General features: G+C 46.0%; 1 protein-coding gene across 1 annotated transcript; it reads left to right on the top strand.

Annotated features, from left to right (window-relative positions):
* The first annotated feature begins 8,122 nt into the window (after positions 1 to 8,122).
* Positions 8,123 to 20,082, top strand: CCSAP (centriole, cilia and spindle associated protein). The gene is made up of 3 exons (XM_085219756.1): positions 8,123 to 8,520; positions 13,426 to 13,733; positions 16,120 to 20,082. The coding sequence occupies exons 1-3, from the start codon at positions 8,241 to 8,243 to the stop codon at positions 16,291 to 16,293; spliced, it is 762 nt and encodes a 253-aa protein (XP_085075882.1). The 5' UTR covers positions 8,123 to 8,240; the 3' UTR covers positions 16,294 to 20,082.
* The last annotated feature ends 533 nt before the right edge of the window (positions 20,083 to 20,615 follow it).

Raw genomic sequence — 20,615 nt, 5'->3', positions numbered from 1 at the left:
GCTGGACTAGTCTCTGAGCAACCTGATCTAGCTGTAGGTGCCCCTGTTCTCTACAGGGGAGTTGAACTAGCTGGCCTTTAAAGGTCCCTTCCAACTCAAATGATTCTATGAGACCTATGATTCTATGACACTATGTTTGTTCCTGAGCACCTAGTCCTGCTCATGGAGACATAGCCCCATCTGCCTTGATTTCAGTGCAGTGTGGCAGATCTCTCCCCTGAGGACTGAGCTGTATTTGCAGAGGTGGCTGTGCCCGCTTGGCCCTTTGAACAAGTCAGCTTTTGGTTATGTTGCCCAAAGCAGAACCCTCTGCATTCTACTCCAGGTGAATGTGTGTTAAGTGATGCACCTCTGTCTTTCCCCAGGGAAAGGAGGCTGCAGGAGTTGGTGACCTTTCATCCGACTCCTCCTGAACCACTTTTCCACTGGGAAAGAGACACCAGAATTTTGCATCTGATTCAGATGGGACTGGTGCAGTCAGTGCTTTCTCTGAAGGAGTCGGGATTCCCCTGAACTGCTGCCAGTCCATGAAGTAAGCAGGTGCCACTGGGCTGCTTGCCCACGGCACTTTTTGGGCAGGGTTTTCCAAGAGTTTGCTGTGCTGTCATGGGGTCTGGAGCAGTCACTGGGTGGAGGAAGGGCTGATGGCCACCAGTGCTGCCCCAGGTGATGCACCATGTTTCCATGACAACAGGACAGAAGTGTATTGGTTTTATCTCCTTTTTACTCTTTCCCATCCCAAGGTCATCATGGTTTTCCCCCTGACCATGAACAAGTCAACACTCCCTGCGCTCTGTTTGTTACCAGCAAAATGGCTTTTCTGTTTTCTGTCTCGAAGGAAGATAACGAGGAACAGCTAATGTTCATGGAAGATTCTGAGATGTCGTCATGAAGGTGTTTGGGGAACGGGAAATACTTGCCATCCTAAATTTAGCCCTGAAAGTCATGCAGTCCAGTTTCCTGGCACAAATACCAGGGAAAGTCTAGAAATCTGAATGTCTTCCAAGCACGGCCATGACCCAGGGGCTGCCATGGCCACCAGCTGGGCTGGGACATTCCCATACTAGCTGTGGGGTCTCCTCCTTAGAAATCTCCAAAAGCCACCTGGACATGGCCCTGGGCACCCTAATCCAGTGGCCCTGCTTGAGTAGAGGGTGAAGCAGTTGGACCCAGAGGCTCCCTCCAGCCTCAGCCATGCTGTGACCCTGTGATAACTCCTGTAAATCTTGGCCAGGGCCCAGCGACCAGGTGCAGTTTGCCCAGATTGGTGATGGTTCTTCATAGCCTACGACTTGCCTGGGCAAAGGCTGAAAATGGGCTGTGGGCAGCCCATGGGGTACACCAACTGGGTGTGCATCACTATTTAAAACTAAAAGGGGCAGGATGATGTGAAGCAGTGAGCAAAGAATAACATAGAAAACACTACATGGCCAGCACGCGGCAGGGACTGGGAGATAGAGGAAATGGGGTCTGGGGCGATCTGCAGCACATTACTGATGTTCTCCCGGGTTCATACTGATAGAGGCTCCCCAGAGGCTCTGTATTGATATTTCACTTAGTATTAATTGTTGCCATTTGTGCAGGTGAAGTTTGGCTGATCACACCTTCCAGCAGTTTCATCCCATTTATGGAGTCTCAGACAGGCAGCGCATGAGACAACCTGGGGTTCATCTCCCTGCAGATGTGCTGAGTCCTGTGAGTGGTCCTCACTGAAGCCACCAGAGGACAACAAATCTGGTTAGTGTCCAAGTGTTTGCACAGTTAGGGCCTGGATTATGAAACACAGCCAGAAATAAAAACAATATTAACATCTTAGGAGGAAAGGCCTTCTGACATAACCACAGGGGCTGCTGCCTTCTTCAGTGGCAGTGGCTGCACTGGTGGCATGCGGGTAAGCTGCAGCCTGGGAGCTCTGCCCTCTGCAATCCTAGGCTGTGTGCAACCAGCAGGACAGTAAGCGGCCTCCCAGCACTTTTGGAGAAATCACCATCGATGTGCTGACCACATATGGGCATGGTGTTTTTATACGGTAAGTGTAACCGTGAGCAGGCATTGGTATTGCTAAATGAATATTTAAAGCAAATGTCTGATAAGTTCCTCACAGGCAGTTTGACTTGTGAGTCACGTTGCAGAGTCCCCAACCTTGCCCCTCTCTATTTATAAGTTCATGCCTTGCTATATCTGACTTGCTAAATAAGCCTTCCAAACTGCAGCAGGGATTCTGAGGGTGTATTATGGGACATGGGGAGTGATTTAGAAGAGCGAGGGGAGCTGGGGAGGGCACTGCAAATCTCGGTGTGTCCGCTGCCTTCTGAAGAGCAGAACTCCCTGCCCTCGGTCTGACCCGCACAACTCCAATCTACTGGCACTGGGTGAGGGGAGCTCATGGCTGTGCTTGTAACAGGCAGGCAAGAACTGCAGTGAGGTTACTCCAGGGAATACCCATATCAGCACCCTCTGGAGGGCAATGTTCTTTCTGGTTTTACATTCTCCCTGTGGGACCTCCAGCATTACAGCGCTGCGAGCATCAGAGTGGCATTTACCCAGAAGGAAGGACGGACCTCCAGGTATTCCTTTAAGGGCTTCACCAAAGGCAGCTCACTCCCAGGTCCTGCCTAGATTTTGGAAATGCTGCACTTCTTAATGTAGCAGACACTTTCTTCCCAATTTCTCTGATTCTATCTTACACAGCACAGGGAGAGATGGTATTGGCTCTAGAAGGGAAAGTGGCCACAGCCTTAAAACATAACCAGTGTAACTGACTTAAAGATACAGAGTTGAAAGGGAAAATAGGACTGAAAGGATGAAAAAATGGTGGGGAAAAAATTGATTTTCCAGAAAGATTTTTTGATTAAAAAGACAAAATAAATTAAGTACTTGAGATGGCATGTCTATGTCTCAATAGAGATTTACTTATTTTTAGATTAGCTTTCATAGATAAAGATATAAAGGTTTTATGGTTGTCCTCCCACAGCAGATTTCCAGACCATTGCCTGTTGTTTGGCTCAGTACACAGTGTGTTTATTTAAACAGTGTCACGTTTTTCTTGGCAGGAACTCCTGATGAGAGTATAGGAGAATATATCTTCTTCAGGAGGGAGAGCTTAGCAGCATGTTGAAGGAATAAAGGCTTGTTCTCTGTGGCATTGGCCAGATGCCTATTGTAGTTTCTCCACCAGAAACCAAGAACACATTTCCAGCCCACCAGGATGCAGAAGAAGGATCCTGACCCGTCCTGCTTGCCTCCCCTCCCTAGGTAAAGGGCAGATACACTTAAGGAGCTCTTTAAGATTGTTTTGGATGACTGCATGACCACCTTTTCCCCTGTTGGCTACCTCTAAGTGTTGGCCTTCTACTCTGCAAAAGGTCTAGCAAGCAAGAGACCTTCAGAATGTCACCTGGAGCTGAGAGCTTTTTGGTGAATGTTCATTACTCAAGGTCTTCACAGGAAGGATTTTACAGCTGAGCAAGGCTGCTCCTTTTGGGAGCAGTGGGTCCTGCATGCAGAGCACAGTCTGCACAGGGTTTGGTGTGCTGGCAGCCTGGGCTGGACACAAACCAGCGAGCTCAGGAGATGAAAGTTAGCCTGAGAACACTCTGTGGAGCCAACAGGTTGCCTGTGCCGAGGAGATAATCCATTATAAACAATAAACACAGATGTCAGCACTCTCTAAGGAGGCACTTACAACTGGTGTTCATTTATTTTCAAGGATGCCCATTTGCCAGATCTGTTCTGGAAATAATCTGTGATGCTCCAATGGATGTTTTCTTAAAACATGGGCTTCTTTCATTGGGCACACGATTGTGCTTGGTCCCCTTCCTCTGAAAAACACAATCCTGGCACCAACCCAGGTGACTGCGTGTTTGAAATGTCCTTTTTGTAAGGGTGCTGTTGTGTCTGGAGATGCTGTGTGTGAGTGACTGCCCTTTTTGTGTCCATCTTTGGAAGGAGGCTACTGTGCTGGTGAATTTTAGGATGGAGAGCACTGGCAAGGACCAACAGGTGTGCAGAGAGAAACATTTAAGCTGGAGAGACTCTTTGTAACATTTGCTTTTTGGTACTGAAAACAGGCACTTTGGATTGCTGAGCAGCAGTTTCCTCCTAGAAGTCTTTAGAACCCAACTGAAAATCTCCAACCAAATGCTGCTGGTGGCTTCATCCCATCCCACTCCGCTGGCACAGCTTGGAGCTGGAGAGCTTGGCCATGCTCGGCCAAAGCTGCAAAGCTGGTGTGCGGTTGGCAGTGCTTAGCGCGTGTGTGCATTCAGGCTGCTGGCTGGGATTGCTAGGAAGCCAAAGGAAGAGGCAGCCTAAGACTTTAATCCCCCTCCTATCTGGAGGCTAAGTTAACCCCAGCTACACTGACATTTTCCAGCCTGAAGCCAAGTGGCCGATTACGTGCCTCTTGCTAGCGGCAGAAACCTGCACAGATGGAACTTACACATTTGCAAGCCCCAGGGGGTTAAAAATAAACCCCACCCCACCGGTGGCTGTTTCATGTCCATTTAGAGGTGTGCCATGCTTTTCATGCATTTCCATTCTAATAATCCTCTGTGAGACCTGAGAAAATGCCTTGGTGGCATTTTGACGTTTTGTTCAAGGCACTTTTTTTTTAACTGCTGCTATCTGGGCTAGCTCCCCTCCACAGAATTATTTCACCAGAAGTACATTTGCCATCTATGTGCCTTGTTCTAAACTGGGAGCTACAACATGTTTACTAGCACGTTTATGGCTCTCTCTGCCACTGCTGTGCAGTCAGCAGGAAATGACTGAGTGTTTCTCAGCAAGGCAGGGACTTGTTCTCTGGAATGGGTAAAACATTTTTACTTCTTTGCCTTTTTTTTTTTTCTTTCTTTTTTTTCTTTTCATGCCCCAGTGCAGGGAAGCTTTTTTCAGAAGAGCACCATCTGAGCAGACTCATTTGTGTCATCCCTGCGGAGTGGTGTCACTCCTTTTGGTGTGGGTGTCCCAGCAGGTCCCTGGCTCGGGCATTACTCTGAGCACCTGGGGTGTCCTCAGGACCGTGTCCTTTGCAGGAGGAGCCATGCATGTACCCTGGAGAGCAGCAGAGCAGAGCAGCTGGGCCCAGACCCACAGCTTCTTGGGCTGTTTGAGATGTGGGTGGGATAATGTAACATGTGGTGAAGGCATTTCATCATTTGGGTGAAAAGCAGAAAAAAGAAAGGTGAAGGCAGAAAAAGGAAAAGACAGGTATAGCCTTTGTGGGTCCTGGAATGGAGGGGAGAAGCCGTGGTTGCTGAAGGAAGGGGCTGACAAGGTTGCACTGCTCTGTGTTTTGGAGGAGGGATAGGTGAGTCACTGGGTATGGAGAGCAGAGGAGAGCAGCAAATTCAAAGAGCCCCTTCCCCACCACAGGGAAGGGGACAAAGCTCCTTACTTGAATGCTCACCTTGGAAAGACAGGGACTTTGTGAAGGGCTTCTTTTCCTCTGAGTGGAAGGAATGGAGGAAGACAGGAACTGGAACTAGAACAAAGCTGGGAGATGTAAAAGAGTGAAGTTTGAGCAAAGCAGCAGTATGAGCAGGTCATAGCTATGCAGCTGGTGCAGCTGTACTGGAGCATGCCTTGCCACTGCTGCAGCTGGAGCAGAGCAGGGAGCTCAGGACAGGGGCTGGGTGTTAGCAGGTAACCCCCAAGAGCAAAGCTGCATGAAGATGGGCTCTCTCTGCCAGTGTCCACTGCATCCCAGTCGCTGTTGGTTGTACCCAGCCACTGCATGCTGCTTGAAACCCAAGAGAGCCTGGACAGCCTCCAGGAGGCAGGCACAATTCCCATATTGAGCCAGTCTCGCTCTTTCCCTGCTAGCACCCAGCATGGTTTGCCTTCGTGGGGGCTTTTATACAGGGCTGCATTCCTGCAGCAGGAGCCCCCAGCCAGTCAGCGCAGCCGAGGCCATATTAGGGATGCTGCTCACCAAACCATGGCTGCATGCTCTCTGCACCTCCCCAGCAGGGCTCTCTGTAGGGAGGAGGAAGGTGGGCAGGTGGGAAGTCTCTCCTGCTTGCCCTGCCTCTCTCCTGGCTGGGTGTAGGCCTAGGTTGTATCAGGCTCAGTGGGCAGACTGAAGAGGTGCTGCTGGGGCTAACACTCTGGCCATCACCCTGCTTCTGGCTCTAAGGTCTATTCCTTGCAGGGACCTCCTTGAATTGGCAGCAATATAGCAGATGTATAGCGCTGTAGTGCTTGAGGAGCAGAAAAGTGGGAAAAAACAGCTGATACCAGTAAAAAGGAGAAAATACGGGCAAGTCTACTGATCCTCCTCTAGCATCCATTGCTACAGAGCATGGAGGAAGGCTGGGCTGTGGGGTCTGATGCCAGCTCTGTCCATGTGGAGCTCCTGACTCACCTGGCCTGCCACCTGCAAGAAGTCAATGATGGGGACTAGAGGCAGAACTAAGGCCCTCCAGGGAAAAGGGCTTTAAAAGCAAAAAGCATGTCTAGAATTCATGTTCAGGTTCAAATGATGTCTTCAGATTTTTAATGAAAGAAAATAACAGCAAAATACGTGAGGGAGGAAATTCTTATAAACACTGTAGTTCTTCATTCAGGCATCTGTGGAGCTGAAGCTACTTAATAACTGGCTACTCTCAGCCTGTGTATGTAGATCTCTGCCATGAGGCACTGAAGCCAAAGCTCTTTAGGATTAAAGAAGTAAATGTTTACATAGCTACACTGAGCACATCCAGAGCTGCTGTGCTGAGGAGCTGGAGCAATCTGTGCATGTGTGCATGGAGCTGTGCTAAGAGGCTCTCACAGGAGTTGCCTTTCATCTCTGTCATCTGGCTCAGTGTTATCCCCCAGAGCCAGAACAATGCCTCAGGGCTGGGTAGGGGTGATGGCTGGCCTGAGGCATGTTGGGCACTGCTGACTGGCCTTAGGGGCCCCGTTCCACAACACCTTAGGACTGATTGTGGTGGCCCGTGAGGAATGCGTGTGGGTAAGTTGTGGCTGTTGGCATAGGCACAGCTGGGCATCTCCACAGGCTTCTATGACAGGCCTTGTTACACAAATTGTCCCTAGTTAGTTCCTAAGTGCCTGCTGCCAATCTGCCCATCACCGGGGGATGTGTTGCAAGAGACCCAGGACAAACTGGAGTGTATGGACAGCTGGGCGCTTGCTTTCATGGCAGCGAGGAAAAATGGCCCTCAAAAAGACTGGCACAACGAAGGTGAGGGCTCATAACAGCAATCAGGTGCTGTTTGCAAAGTGCTGACATCCTGTGGTCTGCCCTGAGTGAAAATGATGGAGGTGGAGCTGGCAGCGCGCCAGCCTGCTGTTGTGGTTCTGGCATCCCCCTGTGAAGGCTGAAGCATGAGTTAATGGCTGTGAGGAGATCCGAGGGCATTGGGGTGTCCGTGTTCCCCGTGTATGGCCATGTCCGCCTCAGCAGAGGGTTCTTTCCCTGAGGAGAGGCCGCACACAGGAGGAGAGGAGCTGGTGCTCCAGCAGCCAGCTCACAATCCCAGCTGCCCAGCCAGTGCTTTGCAGGGTGGTTCAGAATGCCATTTAGCACACAATTACAGCTTCTGGACAGAAGGCAGATGATGCGAACCCAGACCTGTTATCTGCCATAAATGTCATCTGCCCATACATCCCTGGTTTATTGGGGAGCGATCTATACTCCTCCCTGGCCTAGGCGGCCGCGTCAGCCCCGCAGCTGGGCGAGGGCACAGCTGGGCGGTGGCGGTGGGTGGCAGAGACACAACTGGCGGCCACTAGAGCCCGGGGGGATGACGGGCACGTGTTAAATGGGAAGCCGTGCGGTTTGCTTGCGCCAGGGCGACACGGATCGACCGGCGAGAGGATTGTGTATCTCGGGTCTCTCTGCCGGCTCCAGCGGTCTAATTTACGCTGGTTCGGGCGAGCCGGTCTTCACCGTAGCAAGGCGAGAGGAGAACGACGTTTGGCCGCTGTTTAAAAGTCGGAGAGCCTCCCGCCGCGCTCCTGAAAGCCGTCAGTGCCCCCCTGTGTCGGAGCAGGGCGCTGTTCAGTCTCACCGCAAGGCTCGGCGCACACCCCGCCGCTGGGTGGCGCTGTCGCCAGGCGACGCGAGGAGGCTCCGGGGGGGTAGTCGGCGGAGTCGCGCCGCGATTGGCGCGGCGGGAGGGGCGGTGCCGGGCGCCGCTGTTTGGATTTAAACGTTGCAGCGGGAGGGGCGGGCTCGGCCTGCGGCGCAGCGCTACGCGGCGTTCCGTGGCTGTTTTGCTCCCGGCCCCGCCATGGTGGTGCCGGCGCGACGCGTGAAGACGGAGTACATGAAGCGCTTCAAGGAGCCCAAGTGGGAGTCGTGCGGCGCCTGCTACCTGGAGCTGCTGCGCTACCGCCTCAGCCGCCGCCTCCTAGAGCAGGCGCACCGGCCCTGGTTGTGGGACGGCTGGGAGCAGGACAGCGTCGGCGGCAGCGGCAGCAGCACCGCCGGGTCCCCCTCGCCGCCGGGAGCGGGCAGCCCTCCGCCCGCGCAGGAGGAGGAAGCGGCGGAGGCGGGACGGGCCGGCCCCGGTAGGAGCGGGAAGATGGCGGGGGTGGGTGGCGGGGATGGTGTGTGCCTCCCTGGGAAGGGGCGGCCGGGTCAGGTGCGTGGCCGTGGGTGGTGGGGGAGGCCCGGCCCGACCCTGGCGGTGCCGCAGTGTGGGCGAGCAGCTTGGAGACTGGCGTGCAGCGAATAGGGCGAGAGTATTGCGCGCCCTGCTCTGTGAGCTGTAGAGAAATCGGGGCCGGGAATTGCTCAGGGAGAAGCCTATCCGTTAGCTGCGGCTGTGGTACCTCAGGGACCCGCAACGCTGAGAAGCGGGGCGTCCCTTTAAAGAAGCGCGTTGTGGTAACTCATCCTGACTCACAGCCGCTTATGTAAACGGTTGCCATGGGAACAGCGCATCCCTGCAATTATATAAGCAGGTTCTCTGGCGAAAGCGGCAGCACCAAGCTAGGCTGTGTGCCAGTGACTGGCACGTAATGTTACCGCTTCCCTGGACCTGCGTGTGACATTCTTTTGTCTTGGCTGAACATTGGGTCCCTGCTGGTACCTGAGCTCTGTGGTCTTGGTTTTGCAGCGAGTCAGTAGCCCTGAGCGAGTGAGTGTAGAGCTGCAGTCCTCACAGCAGCGTGGGCCTGTGTGCCACCCAGCTGTCATATGCCTGCTAAAATGCTGTTGAGCTGAAACTCAGCTCCTCGGGGTTGGGAGAAAATGCCAAGATGACAGGAGTGGTTAGGGATGCTCTTAAGAACAAGGTCTGTTTGAGTTGAAGGAGCTGGAGGTACACACAGATGCTGGCTGCCAGGGTAAAACACTCCATCCTTCTAAAGCCATGCAGTGATGGCAGCAGCTCACTAGGATGAGACCAGGCCGGAGTTCCTTGGTAGCTTGATTCCAGTTAAGTCTGCTTTAGCAGCAGGTAAGAACTTGTTAGTTGCAGATGTGCTCATATAGGCATATTCTGTAGTCAGTAATGGTGTGTGTGGTCTGGTTCTGGTATGCGTGGTTGTCTCTTCACCATAGCTTATCTTAGCCAGCAGTACTGACCTGAGCAACTCAGAGGCTTTAGGCAGCAATAGTAAGGTTCGTGGCTTCTGTGAGAGTACCTGATCCTCTCTGAGGTTCTTCCCATTTAGCATGGGAGGGAAAAATCTGTATCTGATCTTCACGTCTTTGCAGACTGACTTTCTGGCAGGCATTTTAAAAGCTTTAGCAGAAGGTCTAAAAGCAATTCAGCTTTGGCAGCTGGATTAAATGGAAATTTATTGTATATTCATGTACAGCTTACTGTACAAGAAAGCAAGCAACTCAGTGTTAAGCAATTATGAAGGTGCTATTTTCTTTTGTTTAGTGACTTCCTAATTAAAAAGCACAGAGGATGTAACATACAAACCACCACCCCATGAATCTTTCATTATTTGACTGCATTTTTTCTGAAAGGACTTAATTACACTGAAATGCTGTGGGAGCAGTGAGTGTGCTAATGTCAGTGATGTTTTTTTGTCTTCTGAATCTGACATCCACCCACATGCTGCAGCATCCTGGTTGGGTTGTTACCTGGCTACTGATGCTTCTCTCTCTGCTGGAGGGAACCAGGTTTCTGCTAAGTTTGTGGCTGAGTATGCTTGGCCAGCAGTAATGTTGCTGAAACCACACATGCAGTGTTTTTCTTCTAAAGAAACAATCACCTTTTTTTTTTTTTTACTTAGTTCTGACCCGTGAAGGAGCACTGACAGCAGTTTTTGAAAGCTGTTATGCATGTACAAAACTGGTTTTATTATTTTGCAGCTTAACTTTGAGGCTTAGTGGTGTTGCTTTAAATTACTACCAGCATGAACCCCTGAGATGGCAAATAGATACAGCAAGGAAATGCAGTCATCCTAATGTTTAAGCTGTATCTGAAAGATATTAAGGTACACTGAATGGCAACTTTGGAGTTGTTTTTTTTTTTTTTAATTCCTTCTTGCTCTTTACAGTGTTGGGGGGACTGCTCTGTAGAATGCATTTGGGCCTGGACATGATCCAATAAAATCCTGACTAAAATGAACTGGTCTGGTTGACACATACTCAAAGCTGTCAACCCCATGGTCTGGTAAGTGAATGACAGGAGCTCTTGGCAGCAGTACTGCAAGCAAACCTGTTTCTTGTGAAATGATACTGTTGCACACGCATCCAGGATTAGGCCATCTTTCCAGCCTTATTATGACTATTTTGCCTTCATAGCACTTTTATACAGAGGTTTTAAATGACAGCAGTGACAACTTCGTGTCAAAACAGTTGCCACACAATAGACTGGATTAGTGCATCTGGGTAGAAGACCCAGTTTCAAACTTGTTCCCTGATCTGTCATGATGCTGTAGGAATGTTTGCTGACCCAGCTGCCCAGGGAGGAGTGGCTGATGGTGGAGAAAAAGACTAACAGTGTCAGTTAGTCTTTTTCTACAGTGATCCAAGGATACTTCAGTGTCTTTTGGGTTCAAACAAGCTTTGCTGTCAAGTCAAGCTAGGTACAACTTTCTTCAGCGGGTGAATCTAATGAACTCAACTGCTGTGTTGCTGGTCACTCAAATATTGTGCCAATGCCTCATGTGAGACTGATCTTGAAGCAATGCTGCTGCAGATTGTTTTAGCTGTAGTAAATAGTATTTTCTGCCCAGCTGTAGTCAGTTAATGTCCCTCTTCAGGCCTTGAAGACCTGCACAGTTGGGAGAAGCTGGTGCTTACGCTATCGTGATATGTAGGAGATCGCTTGTATGGTACCTGTTCTGGGAGCTGGTGTGTTTGAACATGGTAGCTCTCAAGATGACCTAGTGTTTCCTGCTTTATTACAAAATGCTTCTGAACCTGACGTAGCAAGGGGCAAGCACCTCTATGTAAAGATAGTAGCGCTGACCTCTCAGACTTGTGCATCTGACCAGAAGGTTGTTGGTACCTCCAGCGAGTCAGTAGAGCCTTTGATGTGGGGGTCTCATCAGCCTGGTAGAACATGCACAGCTTTAGAAGGGGGAAAAGCACTATCAGCTCCTCTTCAAGCCACTGGAGGTGAGCTGTTATGTAAATTGGGTGATGCAGGAGGACTGAAGTGACCTCTTCTGGGCAGGCGATTGCTACTGCCATGCTGGGTGGGCCTGGCAGCCTAGTTTCTGCTGCTAAGCACTTAATCTCCTCCTGTCCAGTGTGCTCTGTTTAGCATCCATGATGTGGTTTTTAAATGTTCCTAGCTTTTTCCCTGTGCTGGCTAATCCCTGTAATGCCCCAGCCAGTCAGTCGAGTTTCCTATTCTATTTGCAGCATGCATTTAGCAGTGCCTGCTTGAGCTGGCACACTGTGGGGGAAGGAGATAGTAGGTGTTACTGATAGTTGGGCTTCCTGAGTAGCTGCGTTTGGTTCCTTCCTTGCTATCAACTGCTGCTTTTCTCCTTGCTGCAAGGAGTGCCTAACAAAATAGCTTGGATATAAAATGTAAATGCTGTTTAAAGCATCCACCTTGTACCTTCTGAGTTTTATATATGTGAACTGTGGGAGTGAGCTCATTAAAATACCTGCTGTAATAGCAGGTGCACATAAGGTGCCAAAGTATACTCTGGTATACAGCATTTACTGCAAGATTGTGCAAGATTCTGCATGCCACTTAGTCATATGCTTTTATAGCTATTTTGGGACAAGTTGGCTTCATCATTTCTGCACCAGCTGGGACTGTATCTGAGCGAGCTGCATCCAGGCTTGTCTGTTGCCTTGAAGTAATAACTTAAAGCTATGCTACCAATGCAGTCGAGGAGACTTCCCACTTTTCTTTAATTTGAAGGCTTTAAATGCCATCTCTGTTCTGTGAACAACTCCAGCATTGCTCTGTTCTGCTGTAGAGATGGAAGGTGCAATTCTTCCTTGAAGGCAAGATTTGACATACCAAAATAAAAGCACTCTTATCAGATTCAACAACACTATGCCCCCCCCTTCAGTGTCTTACTTTCTGAAATATCACTGCTCAAAACAGTGCCTCCTTCTGATATGGTCTGATATGCAGAAGGAGGACCTAGCCAGTTCCCTCTTAGGAGTGGCAGTGTAGAGAAACTTGTGGGTAATATGGTTTTGCAAGGGAATACCTCTGTGCTGTAAGGATCAAAAGCGCTACTGGATTGGTAATCAGTGTGCTAGATAGGTTACATCTGTTCTGGCAAAGCTGGGTGGATGCTGTAATGAAACTAAAGCAGTGTCAGATTGCTCATGCATGAAGGTGATTTGCTAAATCAAAGCAATTAGCATGAATGATCCTTGTTGTGTCGTAGGGATGGGCAAATCCTTCTGCTTTTAATGACAGTACTTAAGTAAAATTTGTTATTGCAGCGTTGACCACAAACAACAATATATAAGCTAGCCTTAAACTAGATTATTTCATTCAACACCATTGGAGGAATCTTTCCATAACCAGTAGCATCATACTCCCCTTTCCTCTGCACGAAGAATCGACGTCTGTATGAATAATCAGGCAGTTTGAAAAGGAATCACTCTCTTCTTTCAGTCAAAGCTTATAGTATGAGGTATTTGTTCTCTGGCTGGCAGCATCTACCTGCTACTCAGCAGTCCATCTGCTTGCTGTCTGAAAGATGGAAGGATGAAACAGTGAAGACAGGAGAGCACTGGAAACAATCTTACTGCATGTACAGCACTGCTTGGAGCTATTAGGCATCTGTAGCCTCACTAGTGAAAGGTGTGTTTTAAATGTGGCAGCTGATGCATAGAGGGACAGGCTTGAAAATACTCAACACTAAAGAGTGAAAGCATTTAAGCAAGGCATGCCTCTAATGCTTAGGAATTAGTGACTTCTTAAAAAAAAAAAAAGCACAGGTTTCTTGATGCACTGAGAGAGGCAGTGTAGATCAAACAATATCATGTTGTCATTGAAACTTAAAGCAGAACTTAATTTTTTTCAGAAAAAGAAAGACAAGATCAAGAAAAGCATCAGAAAGAAGAGCAAGAGAAAACTGTAGAACATACTTCCACAAAGGAAGCAGATAAAACTTCCACGAAGGATGCAGATAAAACCAGCCGTACAGGACGACGTCCAAGCCAAAGTGCCTTGTCCAGTCGTAATGATCGAAGATCAACCAGAAGTCCTCCAAAGACAGACGGACCAAAGGAGAATAAACATCCATTTGCTCTCTACGGGTGGGGAGAAAGACAGACAGATACTGGAAGCCAGAAAACTCACAATGTCTGTGCTTCTGCTTCAGTGAATGAAGTAAGTAAAAGCTTCTGTTTAAGTGAGAGAACTGACTTAGTGCCTAGAAAAGACATTGCTAATATCTAGATAAAACTTTTCAGAGGTGCTTTTATTTGTGATCACATGGGGAATTGTAAAGACTTCAACAGCCTCTGTGTTTTGCTGTAGTGATAGTGTCTTAAAATACTAGCTTGCAGTTGTGCCAGAATGAAGTTAGGGGCATTCCACTCAGTTCCTTTTGAACTGGTGTCATTCCTACAGGTTTGGTTGTGATTGAGACTGTACATTAATTCCTTCAGACAGCCCTTCTAGGCTTGTGGTGTTTTTGTGTGTGAAAAGGCCTTCAAAGTATCAAAACCCACATCTGGATGCCTAGTTCTGGGTGCTGCAGAATCTTCCTATGTGTTGCTGAAGTGTTTTCCAGAGGCAGGCAGTTTTCCACCATATCCAGTTGGGTCTGTAACAGAGCGTTGTCTTGGAAATACCAGCAAACGAGTTGTTTTGAAGAGACAGAAGTGGCTTTTCTTTCTCCTCGTCAAAATGAAATAGTAGTTGCCACATTAAAGGCCTACAGGTACAAGAATACAGTGGAGGACTGAATGCACAGAACTTCCAGGATGCATAAAACCCTTCTACCTCTAGGAAATTGAGGTTTCATCAGGCAGGAACATGTTTGCCCACAGCTGTGATAAACAGTGCCATAAGAAAAGGATAGTATGGGATGAAAGGTGATTGATGCAACTTCTAGGTTGAGTACTGGTTATGTGCATTCATACTGGTCACAACAGGTATCAGCATTTTCTAGTAGAGCGTGCTTCAGGGGTAGAGCTGTGACCTGTGGTCCTTGCTAATGCAGCTGTCACTGAAGTTCACATCTTCGTATGGCAGTCAAGAACTTGGGTTACGTATGGAGGGAGAAGCAGAGGAAAGCAGAGAAGTATACTTCAGCTGTTGATAGATCTGGCAGTACAGTACTCTCATTAGGTTTATTGCTGTAGCTTTTCATTTAATACTAAAGATGCTTGGCATGTCCAACTTGAGTAACTTTTAATTGTTTATTTGTCTTGAACTCTCTGCATCTTACTAATACTTAAAAAATCTGATTAATGCTTGGCTATCTTGTTTCTGGCGATTTCAGTGCTGCCAGCAAAACTGCAAAACTGGCAGTTCAAAGCGTATTTCTGCATTCTGAACAAGAGAAAAGCAGCAGGCAGTTAGCACCAAGCATCCCAAAACAGGCAGGTAGCTAAACATGGGTATAGTGCTGGGCTGTGAATGAGCAACTCTTCCTGCAGCAATCTTCAGGAATAGGAGCCCCAGTGCTTTGCTGCTAAGTTGTCCAGCAGGCTGTTTCAGCATGTTGCCAGTGGGGAGCTTTGGCAGCAGAATAGGCTGTCAGTATCTGATGGACTGCAGGGTTGATGTAAATATTAGCACAACAACACACGTAAAATTAACGTGGCCATGGACAACAAAAGAATTAGGCTGTAAAATGTTGTTTCCTGACTTACAAGAAATGATAAGTTTGGAGTGCTAAAACTGATCTTTTCAATTCTAAAACTCAATAAGCTTAGGTCAGTGGTGGTAATGGCTGACTGATGCTTTGCTGAAGCCTCATATATGCTGATGTGTAACTTGAGCATCAACTGATGCTTTGAAAGACTTTTACAATTGTAGTAGAAAGAAGGTTATAGAACTCTAAAGATCAGGTCTCTGGATTGCAGTGAATGGAACGACTCCTCTGAAACACTTCCAATTATTTAAGCCATGCAGGCAGCACTGCTACTAGCAATGCTTCTGTAAAGAGGGTCTACTTACTGCCTGGTTAGGTCACTTTTCCTGAATGTTTCCAAGTTGTTACTCTTATCTGACAGGGGAGATTTTAAAATCTTGTGATGAAAATCAACAAGCATAGAAGAGACCATAGTTGAGACCATAGTTGGGGAAATCGTTATTTCTTAATACAAAAACATGTATTTCTGCGGCATGTTCTGAAGATCAAAAAGCTCTTAAGTGCCCTATAAGGAGTCTATAACAACTGATCATAGTACTGAGCTTAGATTTTAAGGGTTGCTTGGGTGTACTGAAGGATAATTAAGAACTCTAAACAGTAGAAAGATGAGAAAGGAGGTTTATTGAATGTCAGAGTAAGATTAAGACAAACATTTTGAATGTTTAGATACTTAGCAGCACAGAATTGGAAAAATGCAGAATAGAATTTGAGGCATTTCTTTAATGGAAATGCACATAACTTTTAGGTAGCGGTGCAAATTCCAGAGGTAGGTGTTTTGCTAGCAAACTGTTTCTTCACAATGGAGGTAAGGATGAAGCAAAGTGACCTTTGACTTTGCTGTGGGGTTCCTAGTCCATTTTCCTGCTTGTAATGCTAACTCTGATCTTCTAGATTCATGAATCTGCTCTACGAGCAAAGAACAGGAGACAAGTGGAGAAAAGGAAGCTGTCACAGAGGCGAGTACGATCAGCAGAAGCAGAGAAAGCTTGGCGGATAAAGCCTTCCCCACCAGATAACCCCTGGATGACAGAGTATATGAGATGCTACTCGGCAAGAGCTCGGTGAATTTGGATTCAACTTAGGCATCTTCACAAGAAGATATGCATATCAGGACACTGGTGCAAGGAACCAAACTACTTATGCAAGGTTTTTATAGGGAGTTTCCAGCTGTTGAAATATTTGTTAAAGTATTTTTATCTCGGCTACCTACCTCACAGTGGGGTGTCTAGTTGGAGCCATAACATTTGAAGAGGCTTTTAAATATAGTTACCCAAATTTTTAAACAATTCCCCTTTTGGGAATCTTTCTAATGAGTTTCAATTGACTTGTTTTGAGGGGGGGAGGGGGGCTTTGCATACTGGCAATCAAAACAAACTCTTATTTTTTTTGATCTTGGTTATGAATAATCTGTTGCCCCTTACTTTAAAAGATCAAGTCCTCCAAACCACAAGGAGGTGGTGTTGGGGTGGGGGGGAGGGGAAAGGAAGGGGGAACTTGAAAGGTGTGATGGAGGTGCCTTTGCATTTATGTTACTATTAAGTCAATACTTCTACCAAAATAAACATATTAAAACGGGCAACAGGAAGGCAAGTGGGTGTGATAAGCAGCATATTGGGTGTGGATGCTTCAGACAGACAAATGCCAAGTATTGTCTGTATACAGAAGCTTTCAAAAAAAGATTAGTAAATCTGCTGATTCTCAATTTTCATTGCTGCTTGCAAGGTTATCTGTAATAAAATACTAACTTTCAGAGCAAGAAACAGCTGCAGAATTATTGTACTGTTGCTGTGCCTGTTGCACTGAATAACTGATAAAGACAATCACCATCTGATAGCTGCTGCTCAAAAAGCAGCTGCTTGTTCTACGAGTATCAACTTGGCACCACTGTACTGAGCTTGTGGTCACACTTATTCTGTGCTTAATCATGTAAACGCTGGTTTATCAGAGCAGGCTGGCTTCTGTTTAGTGAAGTCTATTTTTTATTACTTATGAATATCTATCTATGCTCAGTGGGGTTAAACTGCAATATGTATTCCATTTGGTGGTATTGTATGAGTGTACTAAATTACAGGTTTTTAACTTAAACCATTTTTGAAAAAATTTAGATGAAGCAGAGGAGCCTTAGCCTTCTGCCTCAAGGTTGGTGCATAACTCCTCATAAGGGAGGTGAGAGCTAGGGGAGGAAGGAGAGGGTATCTTTCAGTAGAGTACATAATGGAGTTTGGATGCTTTCACTCTGTAGGTCTTTCTTTTACATACACTGTCTGTCAAATCCAGAGTTTGTTTTTTTTTTAAACTCAAGCTGCTGTGAATGATTTGTCTGAAAATTAAGCTTTAGGCAGGTGACTATGGTTATGAGCTTCAAAGTTTTGTTCAGATGTGCTGTGTTAGTTATATATGTTGTTTACCATACTTTAACAGTTTTGAAGCTTGCTTTTTACAGACTAGACAATTTCTCACAGGAAGCGCACTTACACTGCTGCAGCAGAAGCCTGTGCTAGTCTGTGCTTCGCTACACAATCTCACTGAGTAAGCAGGACTAGAACTGCTGCTGCAACAGGGACAGCTAAAATGCTTAGTGAAGTCTGATTGTAGATCTTCAAGTAATTGTGGGAAGACCAAGTATTGTTGCCTTCTAATCTTATTATATCAGTAAGATTGAAATTAAGATTAATGAAACCTTTACTAAGAAGTTTTAGAGTCTGTGAAATTATAACCTGATTTTCAAGTATATAACTTACTTTAAAAATCCAAACAGCTCACATTCAGAACTGCCTACCAGAGATCTCGCACTTCTAAATCTCAGAAAGTACGGTTGTCTTATCCATGAAGAATGACTATTCCAACTTCTCAGCAAACCACAGTTTAGAACTTCGTAAAATTTCAAAACAGCATCCCAAATTGAGGTGAAATTATCCAACAGGATATTCTTATTCTGCATGAGATCTTATTTCTTTGTATACAATTTTTCCTATTTAAATGTATTTACAGCAGCTATTTAAGCTGCTTTGATGCTATTTTAGTTCAGAAATCCATCCTAGCTTTGAACAACAGTATCAAAGCACTCAGTAGTACCTAACAGCCTTGTTGTTGTGCAGAACACCACATACATACACACCTCTGTCTTTGTGGACTTCATGTAACTGGCAGATGAACTATGTGCCCTCAGTGCATTTTGTTGCATTAAGCAGGTTCCTTGGTGGAACTTGTCTTGCCATGCTTTCCATGCCAGTTTCTACAGTTCCCACTGAGAATGGAGGGAGCCAAGAATCCTGCCTTAAATACTCATTCTTGGATAAGCTGCATTTCCTATCAGACACAAGGTTTTTACTGTTTTCTGCCTTGGATACTGGTTACCTAGGTTGAGAAGTCTCCAACTTGGTCATGGTCTGCAGAACATCAGAACTATTCAACAGCATCTGGACAGCTATGTACTGAGGGAATACTCTTGTTTGAATACTCTTGTTTTTATCTTGTCTAGACAAGAGCTGTTCCCCAGCAAAAAAAATAAATTGTTAGACAGTAGTGGCACTAATTGGGTTATGTGACTCACTTATGCTTTTTCAAATGGTCTATAGCTGAAAATAATCTTGATTGCTATGTTGGTACTATCTTTATTAAGAAACATAATGCCTAAAGTGAGGGGCAAATTATTCTGATTAGGTAGCTTTCTTACATTTGGGTATTTGACATTTTTTAAAGAAAAAAAACTAGGAGGCTTGCTTAGACTGTGTGAAACAGTATAGTCCTAATCATTCCAAGTTGTGTGTGCAGAGTATTTGATGTGCCAGGCCAAAGTCTGGAAAGCCATTTTTGTGTTTTGAGATGAAATTTGATGGAAAGTCTTTTTAAAACACAGAAGCTGTAGCTGCATTTCATAGATTGATAGAATAGGCTGTTTTGCATTAAATTTAACTTGCTCAAAAGTGGAAAACTTAGTGAATGTTTACAATAGCAATTAAGAAAGTTCCAGCTTGTCTTGCAATAGACTGTTGAATTCAGTCGAGTGACGAAAACTTCTCACGCCTGTTTTAGAAGTAAAACTTTGTAAAAACACAGTTAATACTCAGTTGTCCTGTCTTCATGAAAGTTTACTCCTTTCAGTTTCTGAAAGCACTTAGCTAAGTGAAATAAGACCTGCACAATGCGTAATGCTGCAATTTAACTGTAGTGTTGTATAGATTAGTGTTTACAATGTGAAATGTTGCAATGAAAACTGCATATGAGTGTCCCTGTGAAGTACAGTAGCATGCATGTTCAGTCACTGCTGTCACATCTTTGCAGCTATGAACTCCAGATTTCTTTACTGGAAGTCTGAAATGGTCAGGGTGATATTTAATTTAGAGCCAAACTTAACTGTTAGGAACAAACCTGAACTTCTGGTAAAGAATTCCATCAAGGTAGCCAATGCATATTAATCAAATTTTACCATGTGGGGGAAATACATCTGCCCTTCTAATTTTTTAACTTGCAACTGAATTATAGAGGTCTTTTTTTTTTTTTTAACCATGAGGACCAAAAGCTAGCAATCTGAGGAGCAGTCCAGTAAACCTGCACGTGCCAACTTACTTTCCAGCTCAGTTTCTGCACTCAGCAGCAAAGCCATATGTAGAGCCTGACTTAACACCTTGACAACAGCACCTATAAAATTAGGGATAGAAGAGAACGGGAAGCTGCCTCAGCTCCTGTTAGCACTGGATTCACTTTAAAAAATTATAGGGGAAATAGCATCTAAGCTTGAAGCAATATGTGTTTTTTAAGGTTTTTAATAGTACTTGTTTTTAATGCTTCTGTATTGTCTATATTTAATAGTGTGGTGTCAATTTGTATATGTGAATAAAATGAGTGACAGTGTTTTGGCTGCTTATACCATTATTTTTTGGCTCTCAGCTTTTCTGTTACAGGGTTCTTACAGACTCTGCAGAAACTAGGGTTTCTGTTTCTATGTCCTCCCCCTTTCAAAGAGTAAATGAGAAAAGTAACTAATGCAACCCTTTACCCAACACCATTCTTTATAAGTATGTCAATCTGAGAGCTGAATTTGTATTTGCCTTTTTGTCATGCTCAAATTCTTAATACCTTTTCCTTACAGGGGTCAACTGTGCTCTCGAGTTGCCTGTTAGTGTGGAAAAGTTCTAAGATGTTTATACAACTTGAATCCTGTATTTGCTCTTCTCATAGCTTTTAAAAAAGCAGTTCTCAATTCTGAACCAAGATATTCCAGGAGCTCTAGACACATCACTGAAGTGATCTCAAACAGGAAGACAGACAAGGAAGCTAAGTACCAGGTAACTGCATGTAGCTTCATAGCCCTGACCTCTTTCAGGATGTGCTATAGTGAAGGAGATTCCCTACTGAAAACAGACCTTGCAGTTGCTTCTCTCTAA

This window comes from Meleagris gallopavo, chromosome 2 (genome assembly GCF_905368555.1).
Source record: "Meleagris gallopavo chromosome 2, MGAL_WU_HG_1.1, whole genome shotgun sequence".
Classification (NCBI taxonomy): Eukaryota; Metazoa; Chordata; class Aves; order Galliformes; family Phasianidae; genus Meleagris; species Meleagris gallopavo.
Note: the sequence above shows the minus strand (reverse complement) of the source record. Positions and strands in the feature narration are given on the sequence as shown.

Coding starts and splice junctions, on each gene's coding strand:
- CCSAP (XM_085219756.1), top strand. CDS start 8,241: ATGGTGGTGCCGGCGCGACGCGTGAAGACGGAGTACATGAAGCGCTTC. Junction 8,521..13,425: donor GGCGGGACGGGCCGGCCCCG/GTAGGAGCGGGA, acceptor AATTTTTTTCAG/AAAAAGAAAGACAAGATCAA. Junction 13,734..16,119: donor CTTCTGCTTCAGTGAATGAA/GTAAGTAAAAGC, acceptor CTGATCTTCTAG/ATTCATGAATCTGCTCTACG.